The sequence below is a fragment of the Manduca sexta genome, chromosome 5 (genome assembly GCF_014839805.1).
Source record: "Manduca sexta isolate Smith_Timp_Sample1 chromosome 5, JHU_Msex_v1.0, whole genome shotgun sequence".
Classification (NCBI taxonomy): domain Eukaryota; kingdom Metazoa; phylum Arthropoda; class Insecta; order Lepidoptera; family Sphingidae; genus Manduca; species Manduca sexta.
In genome coordinates, this window is record NC_051119.1 from 8,273,419 (window position 1) to 8,294,590 (window position 21,172).

The 21,172-nt window shown below is 35.0% G+C and overlaps 1 protein-coding gene across 6 annotated transcripts in view; it reads left to right on the forward strand.

The window, feature by feature from the left end:
* Window positions 1-21,172, forward strand: part of LOC115455920 — a 65,528-nt gene that overhangs the window by 32,616 nt on the left and 11,740 nt on the right. The window contains exon 1 of one of the 6 annotated variants that reach the window (XM_030184728.2): window positions 10,849-10,969. The exons of 4 other annotated variants lie outside the window; for them this stretch is intronic. In XM_030184728.2, the coding sequence (XP_030040588.1) occupies window positions 10,864-10,969 (106 nt within the window). In that variant the 5' untranslated portion in view covers window positions 10,849-10,863. Of the gene's footprint in view, window positions 1-10,848; window positions 10,970-13,763; window positions 14,024-21,172 lie in introns of those variants that run through there. One more of the 6 variants, XM_030184729.2, reaches the window with a different exon arrangement.

The window sequence follows — 21,172 nt, forward strand, 5'->3', positions numbered from 1 at the left end:
TACGGGAATGTCAACACTTAGGACTTTGCTTGTTTTACATTTGGCAACTTCTTTAGAATCTCTAGAGGGGCACAGCTGCCACTCGCTGCCTTCCCTGTGCGACGCCCTTGCTGTTAGATACAATATATGCTGTTGCTACGCACCTAACTCTCGTCAAGGGTATCTGTGGACGCGTCCTTAATGCGCAAAAGAGGATCACTGTACCTTAACAGATTACTGTTTTGTAATAGTACAAAAATTTTTTATGTAAAATAATAGCGGATGACTGAAAAAACATCGTTTTTCGTTTTTGCATCTAAAAAGAATACTCTACATAAGACATACAGTGTGTTTCCGCATTCAGTTGGATAATTCCTTACCCCTAAAAGCCCCCATAATATTTTGCCCATCCATATTTCCCCCGTGGCGTTAAAATCCCCCCAAGTTTGAGTCAAACTTCTCATACAGCAACTTCGATCGGCGTAATGTTATAAGTGGTATGCCCGTGTAAATGACATGTGATGTAAAGTACTGGGTCCATTCATGTTAGATAATTTGACTTTATATTACAGGTTTCATTGTTCAGTGTTCACGTAATCATGAAGGACATAGCTACATACAACACTAGATTTTGCTCGCGGCTGCGCCCGCGTAAAAGAGATTTTCGAGATAAAAATCTCGCTATATATTTTCCCGGGATAGACAGTAGCCTATGACGTACCCAAGGTCTCTAAATATCTCCATAATAAATTTCATGGAAATCCTTTAGGTAGTTTTTGAGTTTATCGCGTTCAGACAGTAGACAGATGCCTGTCTGTAATGATGGGGACTTTGTTTTGTAGTATATCTTTTAGAACTTTGGAAGAGGAACACCATACATGATTGATAAGTAACTTTAATCATTAACGCAGCGCACGCAACAGAAGCTCTAAACAGAATAAAATTCTCCTGTTTTTGCAACATTTTTCATTGATGATCCGCTTTTATTGGTCATAGCGTGACATTGTATTGCTTATAGCCTTTCTCGATATATTGACTATCTAACACTAAAATTATTTTTCAATTCGAACCAGTAATTGGTCTCTGTTTGGTTTTACTGGTGATAGGTCTTTCATATGTGAGAGTCCGCCTGGGGAGGTACCACCGCAATGGCTATTTCTGCTGCCAAGCAGCAGTGTATAGTCGATGTTGTATTCCGGTTTAAAAGACATTTTAGCCAGTGATATATAATAAGACTAAACATCTGATGTTTAAGGATGGCGAGCGCAGTGGAATACCAAACAATACTTTGTAACTCAAGGTGTTTTATGGTGTTTCTACTGTCGTGTCGCTTACCATCTGGTGAATGGCAACCTCGTCTCGTCATTCAAATAAATTTAAAAAAATCTGCAAACTTCTATAAGCTAATATATCCTATAGTAGAGCTCCAATCTATCGTTACGACGTGTTCTTACTAATTTAACTCTGTTGCACTAACATTAACTGGAACACTTAACATATTTAATCGCATTCAATCAATTTTAGACTGAAAGAATTAATATGCGCAATAAAAATACGACCATATTCATTGGGGAATTCTGTTTAAATTCGTGCGTTTAACCGCGATGAACTGCATGACACTAATCCACTGGAGTCTGAGGCACTAACTCAAATCTAATCGTTATAATTGTAATCGATAAACTTGATGTACACGATAACTAACAGACATCGTATTAACGTTTGCCGTAGTAATCCATTTTATGGTTGGTTATAATAAAACAATTTAATAGTTGTGAAACAGTGTAATAATGGAGGTTACTTTACTCATTTTCATTTTGTTCCTAGTGGCTGTTATTATGTATAGTGTCGAGTTCTTGTGGCGATTCCGTAAGTTTATGATATTTGCATTTTAATTTTCTTAATGGAATTCATTTAGATTGTCTAAATAGTTATAGTGGCTCACGTAAGTGTATCGCGTTCCGAGATCAGCCAGTGTATATCTGGTTTCAACAGGCCGGCATAATTATGTCGACTGTCGAGGAGTAATCATCTCTCGTCAGTCGACATTCTATTGGACCCGACTCCACTTATATACCTTTGCCGTGCTGTAATAAAAAACAAATTGTTTTGTAATACATGCGTCATGAATGAAGAAACCTTCAAAATTGGGGTTTCCTGCAACTTAAGCAGTTTATAGTTTGCCAAAATGTTACCCGATTATTCATACGAAGACCAATATTTAATACCACCTATTTTTTAGAAACCAATAGCCAATCTTTGATAACATTAGATAACATTATTGACTGGAATGCTTTCAATGATTGCTAACAAAACTGACAACTTATAAAGACAATTTATCAATTATGATAAATAATATCAAAATTAGCGAAACAAGATAACCATAAATGAACCCGATGGGTAATCTATACATATTATAAAACAAAGTCCCCTTTTCTGTCTGTATGTTATCGATTTTCTCAAAATCTACTGAACGGATTTTTATGAAATTTTGTATGGAGATAGTTTAACACCCTGGGAAGGTTATAGGCTACTTTCTATTCCGGGAAAATATATAGCGGGAGTTTAATCCCGGAAAACTCCTCGCGAGGGAAACCGCGAACAAAAGCTAGTAAGATTATAGTTTTTAATATAATTCGTTCTAATACTATCCAAAAATCTCGCGAGGAAACCGGCATATATAACTCTCCCTAGATATTTGAGGTATTTGAGGCCTGTCATAAATCTATACAACGTGGTGAAAGAAAAACTTCTACTGAGAGGCTTAACGTCCCTGATATCCTATTGGAACTCTAGCCCACCAGTGGGACGAATATAACAAGTCTGATATAATCCTACTTATATCCCCCGTGTTCTTTTTTATTACGGGCACTACAAAGTGCCCAACTGCACCTGATGATAAGTGGATTGGGGTCCGATAGAATGTCGACTGACGAGAGTTTGTTACCCCTCGACAGTCGACATAATTATGCCGGTCTGTTGGAATCGGATATACTCAGGCTGATCCCGGAACGCGACACACTTACGTGGGCCACTATGGCGGGTTTTAACACATTGTGTACGGTGGTCACTATCCGGGCGGATATAAAATATATCCCAACACCAGCAAATAAAACTCGTCAATGTAATATACCGATTCAAACTTGTTTTTTAATTTCCTATCGCAAACTTATTTCGATAATACTAGATTTCTACTAAGATATAAATGTTTTTCAGTAAGCACTTTGTTACTATGTCGAATTTATAAAAATCACAATTATTAGTCACTTCTTAATCAGATTTAGCAGGTAATTTGTTTATTTTCCGTAGTCTGATGGTATATTGAAGCATATCTTGTGACGTATATCTCTGGTATCTTAACAGTAGGTATATTATATTTTAATGTCACTCACCTTCTAATGGTATAGAGGCATGTATAGGTAAGGTTGTAATTTGCCCACAAAATAAGTATATAAGAAGTTTCTATGGGTTGCTTACCGTTTTACACCTGAATTGGTATATTTAATTAAATAGGTGCCTACATATTCCATTACCTTTTCCGTATGTACAAAATTAATAATAATTTAAAGTATGTAACAATTTAATTTTCAATCGAAGAAAATATTAGAATTAAATGCGATACTTGCGCAGACAATATAAATTGATTAACAATACAATTTGTGTTAATTTCAATTGTTTTAATTTTTATAACAGATTATAATTTTATTTATTTTCCATAACTCTTTTTCAATTTATGTTATAATTATTATCTATTATTCTTAATGATTTGTCGCAAACATTGCGTTTCGCCATCTAGTTATTTACTGTAGAACTATAACATGTTTATTTGTGGCTATTGCGTTGTCACAAAATAGATGGCGCTTTAAAGGTAATATATGAATAAGGTTTATAAATGGTGAGAGTTGCTTTTTATGTTTTATGCAATGATTTCAGATAAAAAAAAATGTTTAAACTTAATCATTGTAAATGGGAAATTTCCGTTAGTTTCTTAGATTTTCTCCACGCAGGTTTTACAAAATTAGTTTGACGCTTAAACGCCTACAAAATTAATATGAGCAATATGTTTTACTTACCTATAATAAAATTTGCTATAACGAATCTTAAAGTACGAGGATAACATGATAATAATTTACTTGCATAAAAATGCAATTTCACGAGCCAACAAAAACCGTAATATGATAGTTTTATTGACGTCACAGTTAATTAAAAGTACTTCTCTAAACAATATTTTCGCTTAATCTACTTTAATTTCGTAAAATATACATCGACAGGATCACAAATTTTAAACATTTTATTGTCAAATAAACAAAATTCCTTAACCATTATAAACAAGTAATATTTTTGACGTAATGTGAAACTTGTTAACCTTTGAAATGAAAAGAAAATGTGATGTTATAGCAACTATTTGTGTATGACGTCTGTAAAAAATTGAGGTTATGGTTACATCAGGATATTTATAATTCTGCTGCAAATATAATATAATATCAACCCTGTTACATACTATCCCATTGCTGACCACGGGCCTCCTCAACTAGATTTGGCTTTAGTCCACTACGCTGGTCTTTTGCGGGTTGGCGGACGTCACATGCCCCTTATAAAAAAATTCTCAGGTATGCAGGTTACCTCGGGACATTTTTCTTACAGTTAAAGCAAGGGATAATTCACAAAGAATACACACATAAATTCAGAAAAGTCAGATGTGCATGCTCTTGCGTATTTTACGGACATTTGTTTCGGCACTCCTTTCCACTCACGACTAGGCCGCCGCAAATATTGTAAAACCATCTCAATTTATACAACGACAGCACACCATGACAACAGATATTCAGTTAAATGCGTAAATCCTAACTCGACCTTGGCTAATCACAATTGCCATAAAAAAATCCCAAATCATTGTGAAAAGCTAAAGGACATAAAAGCAGATTATTAAACTGACTTTGACGTCATCGTGGCTCCATATCCCATAGAGATAAGATATATCGCTGAAAGGTTTTATTAACATATCCACATATGCCTCGATACGCAATGTTTGGAAGACGCGAAGTATTCACATAATACAATAGTATTTATTTAATATATTTAGTGATTAAAAATGGTTGCTTATACTTTACCTGGGTATTTATTCCTGCCGGGTATCATTTTGTTTTTAATCTTGTTTCTGATATTGACACGGTTCACACTTCTTCAGTATTGCAGTAAGTAAAGTTTTTTGTCTTGTAGCAATTTAGTACCAAATAGATCTAGTGATAGCGTGGTGTAGAATCGGCTTCGAATACGTAATACTTACACATATATTGACATACCCCCTTATTCATAGACGTTATTTATCTAAGGATGGAGTATACCTGTGATAACAGTTCTGTTTCTCAGTGCTGACGGCATGGCAGCCTTCGCAGTGAGTAGACATAAGGCCGTTGTGATTGGCTAATATTGAGATACAACTTGAATCTAGTTGGCTCTCAGATAAACAAAGCTGGATATACAGCAAGCTGTCAGATAAACAATGCTGAGAAACAGGCTTGTTATCACAGTAGTGATCCGTCCTTAGATAAATAACGTCTATAAATAAGGGGGTTAGTGTTTATTCATATGTCGGTTGGCATAAACTGTTTGCGCAGACTCGACTGCCATATACATTCTGACGTCATATTGTCCCCTAATCGTTGATGTCCCATCCTTTCCCTGTAACCGTCTTGAGCCGAGGTTTGTATCCCGTTAGTGGGTAGCCCTCGCATGGTCACTTAATTTTCAAGGGTTGCGAGCGCCTAAAGTGCGCACCCGAAAGTCCGGTGTATTTGTATAAGCCGACCCTAGTCAGGCTAACAAACGTAAGTTGTAAAAAAAGAACCTGTTTTATTGTCGGGTTCGAAAATATTGTCTGTTGACAGCGCCTATTCCCCTCTCCCTTCGTCTCTGGGGTAGAACATCAGTCTATTAGACGTAGAAAATAACTTAATTAAATAATTTGTGTAATTGTAGGTCGTAGGCGACTCCGTCTAGATAAATACTTACTATATTTACATATAAATGCAAAAGTAACTCAGTCTGACTATTTTAAGAGCTGGACACCTCAACAGATTTCGATGATTATTTTATGAACATAATTTAAGACACTGGGAAAGGTGTACACTTTTTATCCTGGGATAATATATAACGAGATATATCCTGAATTTTGTTTTTCTACACCCGGTAGGTGATTATAAAGTTAGTCTATATAGGCTATCATGCAACATGATGTAATCTTTGGTTTTGATCTGAAAGATTGTATGTAATTCAGTGCGTATTATCAAGTTTAACGTCTCAAAATCGCACGCTGTAGTGCCTCGTAGTAATTTCATCTATACTAATACATAAAGCAGATGAGTTTGTTCGTTTGAGCACGCTTATTTTAGAAACTACTAAACCGATTTAATTTTTTTTTCACTAATAGAAAACAACATTACTCTTGGGTGCAATGAGCTACATTTTATTCAAAAATATTTATCCCATAAAAACATTTCACGCGAGCTGTGCCGCAGGCTCAATCTAGTAATATAATGATGGAAATATTGTTATCGCATAATAAAAATAAAAACTTCCGATGACCCAACATTGGAGTAAAGTCGGGATAATAATCACCCATCCAATAGCAGAATATAATGCGCTATACCACGTGTTTAAACCAACCAATTGGGGACCTACAAAGTATTCGTAGTTTATGGAAACTACAGCCGCAATCGATAATAATTTAGTTATTAAAACGCTTTGAAACACATAACATAATAATTGCTAAAATGAAACAAGACGCTGCATTAGTGTTTTCTATGGTGGTCGCTTCTTTGTGTTATATGGTCCTCAAGTTGTGCGTCTGTCTCTATTGGTATAGTAAGTATTTTGACAATAAATGTAATGTTTTTTACTGCACCTGGTAACTGAAATAGGTTTAGATAGAGCGTTGAGCTACGAGAAATGATTGTTCTTCGCCAATCAATACAATTATGCTGGCCTGTGTGTAAAGAAAAATATACAAAAACTCAAAATAAAAACACTACTGGAAAGGTGAAAGGAAAGCAAAATATGTAATTTTGTTCACTTGGAATTTATAGGTATTCCAGTTAATTTGGTTCAAAAACTAATCTAATTAATCGATTTTAAAAACATTTCTTTGAGACCAATTTAAAAATATATTATTTTAAATAAAAAAAAATCCAAATTTGTTCATAAATGACTCAGCTCTGAGGAAACAAACATTAAAAAAATGCACGTCAAATTAATAACCTTGTCCTTTTTTTAAGTCTTTTGACAAGTTGTCGTCATTTTAAGAATTTGGCTATTTAATTAAAAAAATTCAAGTCTGCTAGAGAAGTCCAGGCAGACGGAGTTGTTAGCACAACTGGTACATTGATTACTTATAGATCGTTTTGTAAATAAAAATTTAAAACATATTGCGGTTTTTACGTCACGAAAAAGACTGTGGATGCGCGTAGTCGCAGCGAACTATCTAGCCATTATTACCGGTTTCGATCGCATATCTTTTATTCTTTACCTACGTAAACTTAGCAGAATGTCTATCAATTCTATGGGACAGTCCATGTGACCATCACACCGTGTGTACCCTGTCTTGAAAACGAAACTGCACCTCATAAAACAATTCTAAAAATTTACATAATCAAAATTGTAATAATATACTTTATTTAAATCTTCATCTAATATTTGAACGAACCTGTAGTTGCCTATTTTTTCTTATCATACAATAATATTTAAGTCAGTTATTTCAAACGTTCATGATGATGGTTAGGTCATGCCCATTATCCAATTGACATGCGACCTGTACACAGTTTATTGAATCATGCGGGCGGGTCCGTTGTTATTGGGATTTCCACAAGCGGCCGGGAATATTATGAAATACCCAACAATATTGTAGAGATATTTTAAAAGCAGGCACGGGTAAGTAAGCCCATTGTACGTCGAGGTAGGCGGAGTAATATCAAAATCTATTTCGACCTTACTTTTTTTTGTACTTGCACGCCAAAGTGACCGATAGTAAATAGAGTGGGGTCCAATGGAATATCGACACAATTATGCCGGCCTGTTGGAGCCGAATGTGTACAGGCTAATCCCGGAACACCACTTACGTGGACCACTATGGCGAGTTTTAACACCTGGTGCACGGTTGTCGCTATCCAGACGGATATAAAATATATCCTACCAAGCTACCACCAACAAACAAACCGACTGTAGGGACTCGGAGGAGAGTGAGGAGGGTGGAAGAATGGAAATCCCTTTAGTATGGGTGGAGAGATAGGGTAAATGTTCGCGTTTTAACTTTCAATATGAATTTACAACCATGAGGCATACATTGAACTGTGTGCCTTGGACCGCGAGACAAATGTCTCCCGTGCATGGGCGTGCATTCGGTGTGAACAGTGCACAAGAATTGCCTCTGGGTGCAAATAATGAATTACAAAATTGTATAATATAGTTGCGCAGAATTATCGTCATCTTTTAGTAGCAGTGTCGTTGTATCAGCTATCAATGTGAATAATATTTTGATGTCGATAACAGATCGGACAAAACCAATGTGGGTTTTTCTAGTAGAGACAGGAAGCTGATTATTAAAATTGAGTAATACTTTTCACTAAGACAAGGGGTTCATATATTAAGGGGCCTGTAGAGGCAGGAGCGCTATTTGAGATCTATTATGAGATTAATAATGCAAGCTATTATACAATAAATTTTATTTTGAATGTTTTTAATGTAAATCAAGCAACAGGGGCCGTTTTGTTATGTAAGCAGAATTGTAGTATTTTAACCCTTCTTGTCTCCCTTGTCATCAAATGTAAGCAAAAGTCTAACCCCTCTTCCATGCTTATATAAAAATAACATAATGTTTACAAAATCTGTTGCAATCTATTGATTGTTATGTACAAAAAAATAATGAAGAATATATTTACTTACATAAATATAGATGACGTAATCATTGTTCAGACTTCTCATTCCCCTTATCAACGAAAATAAGAAAAGCATAGACCCCCCTCCCTCCACAGGAAATCCACTGTTCAATTTATGCCTCCACTAAAGATTTCTAGTCCGCATATTAAACTAATTAATTAATAATTTCTAACGAAAATAGGTTTCACAAATTGGCTATCAATAAAAAAAATACTCAATTACAATCGACAACATCAAAACTAATGAAAAAAGATCTCATGTCGATTATTCTGGAATGTTTAATGAACAAAAACATGATCTTTATAAGGTCCCATTACTAATGAGACGCATTGGCTCCGTTACATGAGTCACTATGAGCCGTTTACTTGCAATCTCTTATCAAGTTTTGCAGGCGTTTTCCATTGAACGCAAACCCTTGTCGGATTCTAATGATATTGGTTACTATTTGTAGGTAGATAGGTACTAGTTCTGCGTACTTTTTTCATTGAAAACCGTCTCTTACTCCTATGGCATTGAAAACACCGTGTACTTCAAATTAATCCTGAACGCGTTTTCCAATGATGTTAGTCGAAAACGATTGTATCAAACTAAATGGGTCTACATGAATACGTAAAGGCTCGTTCAGATACTACTTTTTTTTTTACTGTGAGTGAAATTGTAGATGATTTTTCTTAGAAGTTTCGAAAGGCAATATTATGGCAGTAATTTTTTTGTTGAAAACTAGGGATAATTATTCTGCATTTCTAATGTATTTTGAATTGGGCTAGGCTTTCCACAAAGGCCATAGTTAAAAGTGTAAACAAATGCACGGTCAGTACTTAATTGTTTTATTTTGGGTTTGTAATTGGCTTACGTAATAAAGAAAGACAATCCGAACAGACTACAGAAAAGGGGCAGGTAAAGGCCACACTATCCTTTTTTACCCTTCATTATTTGAAATACATAACATTTTTTTTATTACTGGTTTCACCTCCATAAACAATTGAACTTGTAAGAATAGACAATACTTAGAGAAAAAACGCTATTTGAATTGAAACGCACAAGTCTATCTTCCTTGTTACTCTATAACCTCAAAGAAATATAAATATTTTTTTAGATAAACACAAAAAATTCAATAGGCGTTGCTGGTTAAAATGTATCCCCCGAGCTAATTCTTGCTCGGTCTCCACACCGAATGCACGCCCATACACGGGGGACACTTGTCGCGGCCCTAGGTATACAGTTAAGTGTGTATACCTCATGGATCATTCACATTGAGGCATATAAGAGTTTACGAACATATCCTGGCCTTCTCCCCTCCTTCCATCTTCCATCCAAGCCCTGCAGTCGCTAAGCCAGGAGTCTCCAATATCTCACTCGCAGGTTTCCCTCGGTGTTGATTGCAGGGTCCGATACAAATAAATACCATTAAATATAGAGTTTAGTCTTTACAACATCATTAAATAGAATTACATTAAAATGAGGTCAATAATTACTGATGGTAGGTCTCTCATATGTGAGAATGCGCCTAGGTAGGTACCACAGCAATGTCTTTTTTCTGCTGCCAAGCAGCAGTGTATAGTCACTGTTGTGTTCCGGTTCGAACATTGTAGCCAGTGAAACTATTGGACATAATGGGACTTAACATCTCAATCAAATCAAACAAGAATTTGTAATTCAAGGTTTAGGATGGTGTTTCTTCTGTTTATGGGCAGTCGTATCGCTTACCATCAGCCGAACGGCAAGCCGGTTCCGTCATTCAAAGCAATAAAAAAAATACCATAAACCTACCGCGTTAAGACTGAAGCCGACATATTTTTCAAGGGCTTAGATACGCCTGATTTAATCCTCGAAACCTAACCTTCCTACATTCGTAGATTAATGTAATTTATTGATAATTTAATCGATTGATAAGTCTCCACACTGTGTCGTGTCCTTATTATTCATTAGTATTGAATGTGCAAATAATAGTGTACGATGGAATCAGTTGGTCTTCTTATTTTGTTAACAACTTTACCAGCTCTTATGATGTTCGTGGTTGTGATGATTGTGATGTCGTGTATATCTCTCATAGATTGGTTAGGTGAGTGCTATATATAACTTACATTGCCTACTTACTAAATATTTGCTGTTGGTTGGATATATTTTATATCCGCGCGGATAGCGACCGCCGTGCAAAAGCTGTTAAATCTGGCATAGTGGCTCTTGTAAGTGTGTCGCGTTCTAGGATCAGTCTGTGTATATCCGGTTCCAACAGGCCGGCATAATTGTGTCGACTGTCGAGAGGTAATTACTTCTCGTCAGTCGACATTTTATTGGACCTAATACTTTGCTGTGCGCGTATACAAAATAGTTTAGTGTTACATATCAAATTTAGGCTGTGAACTTTCTTGTGTCCCTTTCAAAGGTTATGTCTTTGAGATATAAATTAGAGAGGGGTAAATTCTTGTAAAATGTTATCAATAGTAATTTAATGAAGATTTTTAAGAGCCCCCAGTGTTTGATAACCCAAAGGAAGGTCAACTCTAGGCACCGCCGGTCGTAAAAATCAAGTGTTTCGTTGCATTAACTAACATTTCAATGCGTATATATAACTATAAAAGGCTATGTTTAATATAACACTTTTCTTATAATATATTACAAAGTTTGAATAAATCAAGAATAAAATAATTTCAATATACTTAATATTTAGACAAAAAACAAAATTTTATCATTTCCAATAATGCCTACCTTATACTAGTATTATCATTTAATTATATATATTAAAACATTTACACGTATTAAATACTTACTGAATATCTATTATGGAAAAAAATTATCAATAGAGAATTTAATCCATTATATCTAAATTCACTTCAAATTTAAAGCATTCTACACAAATATAATATAGATTGAAAGTAGAATGTTCAGGTTAAAAGGCTTGTACCATCATAATATTAATAAATAGAATAATATTACCATAATAATAATCTTATAAAAGTCGTAGGAGGTGGCTAGATGCGGCTTACAAAAGGTCGACCTGGAAACCTTTAGGGGAGGCTCATGTTCAGCAGTGGACATCCTATGGCTGATGATGACGATGTTTAATAAATAAGCGGCATAAATAAGATTGGACTGCTGAGTACCACTACTCAAATGTCCAAAGATTCAAAACCTAAGAATAAACTTCTGCGATGTTTCTAAAGTTAGATAAGAATACACATATATGTATTCTTTGTGTATTATCGCTAGCATTACCGATGAAGGAAAACGTCGTGAAGAAACCTACATATTTGAGAAGTTCTCCATGAGAATTCTATAGGTGTGTGAAGTCTGTTAATACGCCCTAGGCCAGCGTGGTGGACTAAGGCCTAAACTCTCACGGTAGTACAGGAGGCCCGTGCTCAGCAATAGGACAGTATATAATACAGGCCTAATAATATTTATTATATTATAGCATCGATGTTTCCTTACCATTTGCCATCATATAAAATATGAAGTTTAAACTCTTCACTGTTAAGTGCAGACTTAAGTGGCATTGATTAGTCCACTTTATATTTAGTAGCTATATACCTTAGATATATATTCCTATTCCGTGTGTGAGGAAGCGTAATATCGCTTACCGATTTGTAACTTCTTTACCACGTGTTAGATTCAAGTCACGCAACCTATATAGCGCACCTGCGCCCGCGCACCCATGTAGGGAGGGCTGTAAAAGCGCAAGACTGAGAGAGGGGGTCTGTCATCTAGCACCATAATGGACACTAACTGTACATGTGCTGTATTTTGTGCAAATACGTAGAGCCACGCTGTAGATATATTTATCTATAACATAAATAAGCTTAACTGTAGCCCTATCTAAGAACCCAACGCGAAGTCAGCTTCCTGTTGCATTTCGTATGATGGCATTTTTGGAGTCCTAACTTCTTTGACCCATGGTTAGGCGATATCATTTCCTTTAAAGAAACAGCGTCTAATAACGAGACTCATAGCGCGAATATTTTGCGAAACACTGAAAGTTTATTAAACGTATAGATACCGTCAAACAACTTGACCCATCGCTTGTAAATGTCCAGGGGGATGCGCACGCGCCGCAACGCGCGAACTATTGGTAGATGGACATCTTTTGCCCCCTGCTCCCCGCTGGATCCCCCCCTATTAGGTCAAGTATATCAGCATCTATAACTAACGAAAATTTTAAAATAGTATGTTCGCTTTTCAAATTTGTAACATGTCGTTCGCGTTATTTTTTGAAATATCAAATAATCTTATCGTGATAAGATTATAAAATTTCCGATATAAATACCACATCCTTGTTGTTACGGAACTAGCCTTGCATTTAATGCAATTAAGAGTTTCATATCACAATGATAAGTGAGCAAGAGTCCATCAAATATAGATAAGATGTCAATTGTTACCCAAATATCATAAAATAGTTTACGTTTCTGTATTATTATAATGTGAATTATCGAAAATTTGTAACTTAAGAAAGATAAAGTGAAGTTACATTGTAAACAATAAATAATACCCATCAACACAACAATGTTTGAACCCATGATAAGATTACATTAATCTCTGTAAAGTCCTCTGTTTAGTGAAAGTTGCATCTCCTATTTCCAAGATAAGTACATGCAAACAGACATACAGATAAACAAATAATGCGTTTAGGTTTTATAAAATATTTTTTACCAGTATATGAAATCAGACGAAGATTATTAAATGCTTGTTTCATGGATATAATAAACACAAATTAAATTCTGTCACATTTTTTAACATTTCAATTTCTTATTTTTCCAAAAAAAAAACTGTCCGCATACCCCCTCTTCATACAACTGACACTAGCACCATTCCGATGCAGTAACTTATAAGTCGACTTCGCCACGTGCAGTGGACAAGCGCAAACAAGTGCACGGAGACCTCACTCGTTAATTTCTAATGTTCGCGCCGCACGCACAATGAAAGGAACGCGCCACGTACTAGCAATATTTTATTCTCTTATTTATAATATACGATAAGGTTCCGATAAGTTACCGACTGAATTTCTTGTCAATCGATCACAAAATGGATACGGTAGCGTCGGTACTCACCGCCGTGTTCTGCATGATGTGTGTTTATTTATTTTGGATGTGGTTCTGTTTGGGACGCTGCGTTTTACAAAGTAAGTTATTCATTATGTTTAAATAGTTAAGAACTATTTCTGCATATGTTATTTGTTATTTTTGAGTGTATTTACAAATTGACATTATTCAATGAACTATGACGGTAAAAAAAAATTATTGTAAATAAATACAATTAAAATTGGTGTTTGATGTTCAACAGTAAATTAACAGACATTAGTCCAAACATATTTAGTTAATTTGACTGCTTTAGTAAATCGCACCTTGATAATTAAAATGTCGCGGTAATTACAATAAGTCGATGTTGCATTCGATAGTTTGTCACTTTTCAAATGTTGTGGTTTATAGTCAATTTAATATTTTTTTTTAACTTGCGTCATTGTTATTCTAAAGGTGCGAAATAACTATATTATTTTGTATTTGTCTTTGTATGAAGGAAATAGGTTATCTATCAAAGTAAACAATTTAGTAAATGACTGTCCATGATTTTGTTTTTCTCCAAATTATAAGTCGAACAGCCATTATCAGTACTTAAGATAGGGCCAATTATATTTGGCTTTCTAGTCAAAATTTTCCATTCCGGTGTTACTATGACACTGTTAGTTGGCAAAATGTTAGAAAGAGATAAAAAATATAAAATAATTTTGGGCATGCTAAAAACTTTTGAAAGTTAAATATAGATAGTGCATAAACTATGCTATACCTAACCCAAGATATAGGTATAATAATCTTTCTGAAATATAATCTCTTCCGAAAACGTTTAATTTTTAAAATTCGAACTTGTTGTTCTTTTGGCAGTTGCCCGTCATTGCGCTGTGTCATTCATAGTAACGTCGACCGATAAGAATATCATGTACTAACGCCATCTACTTTTCAAATTAGGAATTTCAAGTTAAAATACCAAAACTACTAAGGTGTGAAATCGGAACTATATAAATACTTAGTAGCTACGCATGGAGCTTAAAAGTAGAATAAATTAAAAACGAGGAAGTGTCAAGTAATTGTACTTTCATTCTATGTGTCATTAAAATATATAAATAATAATAGATATACATATAAGTGTCTTAGTAAGCCGAAGGAGGGGTTGCCCCGCCTATAACCGAGAAACAATATTATAGTGTCAAATCTATTATACTTACTATTATATAAAGCTGAAGAGTTTGTTTGTTTGTTTGAACGCGCTAATCTCAGGAACTACCGGTTCAAACTGAAAAATTCTTTTTGTGTTGAATAGCCCTTTGTGGAGTGCTATAGGCTATATATCATCACATTATGACCAATAGGAGCGGAGCAGTAATGAAACATGTTACAAAAACGCGAAAAATTTATTAGTTTTGAGAGCTTCTGTTGCGTGCGCTGCGTAAACGGTTAAAGTTATGCAACAACGATCCTCTTAAAAATTTCACTTAAAGGGAAGAACATAGGCTTCCGGGAAAATATATAACGTGACTTTTATAACGGAAAACTATAGCCCGAAAAACTTTATAACGCGGGCAAAAGCTAGTAAAATATAAAAGTTTATTCTCACTAGGTATCAGATTTTATTTTATTCACAAGGCAATTCTATTTAATACCAACATAATGACAAATAATATCGTATTATATAAATCATTCTTAATTTATTAAGGGCCTATATCAGAAGTTTTTAGTAAATTTTATTTGACAGTAATCGTATAAAATAGCTAGGAGTATAGATTAGAGTTTGAATTTATATTTCGTCAGCTCATGCATTTCTTTTACGAGTTGAATTAACTCGGAATTTGTAGAATAGGCCCTTAGTGTCACCAATAGAAATGTAAGGTTTTTATTAATAAAATTATAGTATTCATTACATTTATGATCCGATTACGGAGCTATTAGACATCTGATGTGTTGTGCTTCGTACAGTGATCCAGTTTTTGCTGGTGGTAGGATATATTTTATATGTTAAAACCCGCCATAGTAGCCCACGTATGTGTCGCGTTCCGGGATTAGCCTGAATATATCCGGTTCCAACAGGCCGGCATAATTGTGTCAACTGTCGAGGGGTAATCTCTCGTCAGTCAACATTCTATTGGACCACACTCCACTTACCATCAGGTGCAATGAGGTCACTATACCGTGCACGTACTTATTAAAAATAATTGAGACCCAAACACCGACTCTTACTCAATATCTTTTGTTTTTTCCCGGCAGCATATATCCTGTTATTGTGACATGACCATTGCACGTTTTTGAACGTATAATATAAAAACCTTTCCAATGAGTTGAGTTACCGAAAAAGCTTTTTTTATTGAACAAGATATGCTAAACCACGTTCTACGACTAAGTTGCCATTAAAGCTGATTGCAAATAGCCTGCTCACTATTACAAGGTACTATATTATATTTTCTTAAAATATATCACATGGTCCCGTGTCTTAGTCAGTAAATAATCCTTAAAGAAAAATAAAGGGGAGGAACCATAAATTATTGTCTTGAAATTTTTACTGACATGAAAATATTTAATTTAATTTTTCAACATGCATAAAAATTTACACAGTACCTTCTAACATATAAAGGCGCATGTTTTGTAATACAATCTAGTTATGTTTTATGTATATATTATAAAATTATGTAAAAAGAAATTGAAATCTGTTTTGCGTCTTAATTAAATAAATCAGCGAACTCTTATGGCCTATTTCTTTAAATCACGTACCTTGCATTTTCTACTTTAATACAATTACATTACGTACGTACACGAATGATAATTAATATCCGTTATCAATAGATACTAAGCTTTATCGTACATATAAGTTTCATATCGGTCCCGCATAAATTACGTACGTGGCTAATCATTTGTTGTTTTATTATAGCATAACTAGCACGGTGTTATATTTTTTTTATTATTTTTTTAATGTTTACAAAATGACGAATAATTTGGCCGGTGTATTGGTTTTTATGATATTAAACATATTGTTGTTTTGGGTGATTTACGCTGTTGTTGTGAGATATTTTGGTAAGTTTATGTGAAAAAATAATATTGTGATTCCTTTTGATCTGCCATGAAGGCTGCAAAGTCTACGAAATGTCAGGAGAAAACAATAATATAATTCACCGCGATTGAATTCGTAGTCTTATTTCAATAATATTGTCAATATTTTTTTGATTTTCGAATGCCGTGTCAATTTCATATTAGGTATGGATTGCTTGTTTGTTCTTACACTCGCGTCTTTGTAAATATTTTTTGACTAAAATTATTTCTGTATATTGATTGTCTTTGTGTGATATAAACTTCATTTTAATTCCGTGATTTATGGTCTATTATTTAGTTAACATCACAAATTTTCACATTAATGTCATTATTAGAATATGTACTTTTGTAGTTACTTGGGTTTGTTATTTTGCCCAATATCATGGCTCAGGTATTCCATTATAACTCACTAGTTTTAACCGGCGTGAAAATGTTTGACTAAGATAAAAATCCCTTTGTTTTTGCGGAATAAACCTATAGCACTCAGGAGTAATGTACCTTTCTGTTAGTGTAAATCAAAATCGGGTCAGTAGTTTTAGAGATTAGGGTCTACAAACGAACAAATTCATAAACTTTTCCTCTGTATAATATTAGTATAGATAGTTAATCTTTTTTGTGAACTGCGAAAAGTTTGCATCTTCGCTTATTTGATACAAGCATAAACATGCATTTAAAATATGCTATACAAAATACTAAAACGTCATAAACAACTGTAGTCAATAATAAAATAAATGCACCAATTGTGTTGTTTTTCTTTGCGATAAGACGAATTTATCGGCACATCGGCCGCGAATCTTATACTGATTAACTAATTTCGTCGAATATTATATTAATTGCTTGACCTGAATTAAAAACTTTGATATTTACTGGTGTTAGGTCTCTCATATGTGAGAATCCGTCAGGTACCACCGCAATGTCTATTTCTGCCGCCAAGCTGCAGTGTGTAGTCACTGTTGTGTTTCGGTTTAAAAAACATTAGCCAGTGTAACTACTGGACATAATGAGACTTAACATCTCATTTGGGCTGCGAGAGCAGTGGCATACAAAACAATACTTTGTATTTCAAGGTGTTGGATGGTGTTTCTATTTTTTATGGGCGGTCTTATCGCTTACCATCAGGCGAATGGCAAGCTCGTCTCGTCATGCAAAGCAATATTATAATATATAATAATACATAATAATCCCACTAAAATATACTTTAATATGTAACCGTTTATTTTCCAAAAAAAATTGTGGTTTGGAGGCTTTTTATATCCTAATAGCTAATAGATATAATGCAGACGTACTATATATTGAAGCGGTGATAGCCTAGTTGGGTGTGGAACGGACTGCCGAGACGAATGTCCTCAGATTCAAAACCCAAGGGCATACATCACTGATTTTTCATAAATTATGTTGGTATTATTTACAACTTGTCTCTTGCTTTAATGGGAAAGGAAAACATTGTGAAAAACCTGCATATCTAAAAAAAATCTCTTTAGGAATTTTTAAGGTGTGTGCAGTCTACCAATCCGCACTAGGCCAGCTTGGTGAACTGAGGCCTAATCCCTCTCAGTAGTGGAAGAGGCTCGTGCCCAACAATGGGACAGTATATAATACAAGGCTCATATTATTATCTATCTATACTTATAATAAATCTGTAGAGAAGTCAATTCTGTACATGAAATATATTTCCAAAATAACTCTCAGGGGGTGATTAGGGATCGATACTGTTGCCAAAAATGCAATTAGTAAAATTTGTCTTGTCTTGTCTGTCTGTCTGTCTGTCTGTCTGTATAACCGTTATAGAAACAAAAACTACTCGACGGATTTTAACGAAACTTGGTACAATTATTTGTCATACTCCTGTGCTGGTTATAGTATACTTTTCATCACGCTACAATTAATAGGAGCAGAGCAGTGAAGGGAAATGTTGGGAAAACGGGAGAAGTTACTCCATTTTTTAAGCTTCCGTCGCGTGTGCAACCTTAATGGTTAAAGCTACACAGAAATCATGTATGACGAAAATGTTCTCCTTAAAATTATGTAAAAAATATCCCACGACAGCATATGTCTATCTTTTATGGTTGACTCACAATAACACTTGTAACTCCCGATAGCTTAGCAGTTCGAAGCTTTCTCATTATATTTGTCTACTCTTACGTTTATAACACTCTCAGTTATCCCTAATTAAAAAGTTAACATTATTAAATATTCCATAAAAAAGAATCATAGAAATCGGTATAGAAACACCAAAGTTATACATGAAATACGCTAATAATAAGCCATCATGCGTGAATACTGAATCATGCTATAAGGATTATTTTTGTATATATATAAGGTCGCGAACGCACAGGCAGGCGGCTTGCTTGGCACCTAGTTATAAATATAATATATGTTGCCATTTATCCTCAATAACAAATGTATAGGAAAATGGTTCTGGGAATATCCAATTAATTGTTACGCAATAAAATTATTTTATTCATCTGTGCTAGTAAAAGTAGTGTAAGTAACATTACTGTGATATAAACTTAAGTCTGTAGGTAGGTTCATCCGTTTTCTAGTGGAAACTGCTTTCCGAATTGGCGGTGGAATCATAATTTTGTGGGATCTTATTAAATGTTTAACATTTTATGAGTTCATATAATAATAATCTTTCTAAAGATACGTGCCTCATGTCAGGGGTGGGATATACTCTGCGAAATCTTGATTTAGTAGCTGTGTCCCTGTCTTACATGCATGTATGATACACTACTTTATTTCTGAATAATATAGATACTATATTTTGATTTCTAGGAAGCTATTTTATAACAAAAAAGGAGTCGCGAACAAACGCTAGTTCAGGTGACAGGAAATGAGCTGACTCACTACTTCACACTTACTTCATATTTCTAAGGAAGTGCATCATTCATAAGGGTGATTAACTAAGTAATTATTATGAATTACTTATAAGTAATTGTCCCAGGGGGGAAAGGGGTTAATCAGTAATTGCTAATAACGAAATACAAGATAAAAATCTACCTAAATTTCTTACAATACAAATAAAAGTGACTGTAGAAAGGTGTCATAACTAGTTCATTTCAATTATCTATTACGCAATAAATCTCAATATTATCATCTAGTGTCAAAATGTTGAAAACGCGCTTTTATGGAGTTTTAAGTTCAAGTTAATGTTATTATTATTTATCACGTGACTTACTATTAAATTAAAAAAGGCTATAGCCTAGTTGAGAATCGAATGGACTGCACGAGACGAATGTCTGCTGGTATAAAACCCAAGGACGCGCACCTCTGGCTTTTCTAATGTTATGTATGTATTCTTTCTGAATTATCGCTTGCTTGCTTGAAACATTGTGAGAAAAGCTACATAACTAAGTAGTTCTTTACAACAATTTTGAAGATATGTGAAGTATGTCATTCCGCACTAGGCCAGACTAAGGCCTAATCCCTCTTAGATGTAGACGAGGGCCGTACAGCAGTGGGACATTATAATATAATATAAGCTTGATATTATTCTTACTATTGTGCAATGTAAATCGTATTAGAACACCTATTACGCGGCGTCTATCTGTCTGCGTATCCTTTAAAGGTTCTTTAATCTTTTGAATTGTGATAGAAAAATCATTATTTTTTTTATAAGGTACTATGGCGAATTTTAACAAAAAGAAATATAAACAAACATAGCACGGAACCTTAGGTGCATGAGCTGGACTTGTCCGGAATTTTTATTGTTAGTACTTACTTAATAAATAAATTTAACGAACTAAACTATCGGATACGTTTAATAAATCGATTTGATCGATATTACGAATGTGACCCGAATAACAGTAATTTTCTTATAATAGAAGGCCGGCAAATGCCAATTAACTAATGCCAATGATTATTTACAATGCCTCAGGTATCGTGAATGCCCGCCCTGTGGACTGGGGGCGTTTGGAGAATTCCACCACGGTATCCCCTGCCTGTCGTAAAAGGCGACTAATAGGGGCCATGGGGGGGTCGCCGGCGAGCAGCAGGGGGCTGTCGGCCGCTGGTGAAGGTTGTGCATGCTTAGCACATTGTGGTGACCCCCGGGATGGACGGCAGTGTGTAGTTGGCCTCATGCTGCCGTAGACGCCGAGGGCGTCCTTCGGTGCGCGGGGGCTTCTGAGCCCCCCACCCATAGGAGACGGGCCGCAAGGCGGCACCGCGCAGGGGCGGCTGCGGTCGCAGACTAGACA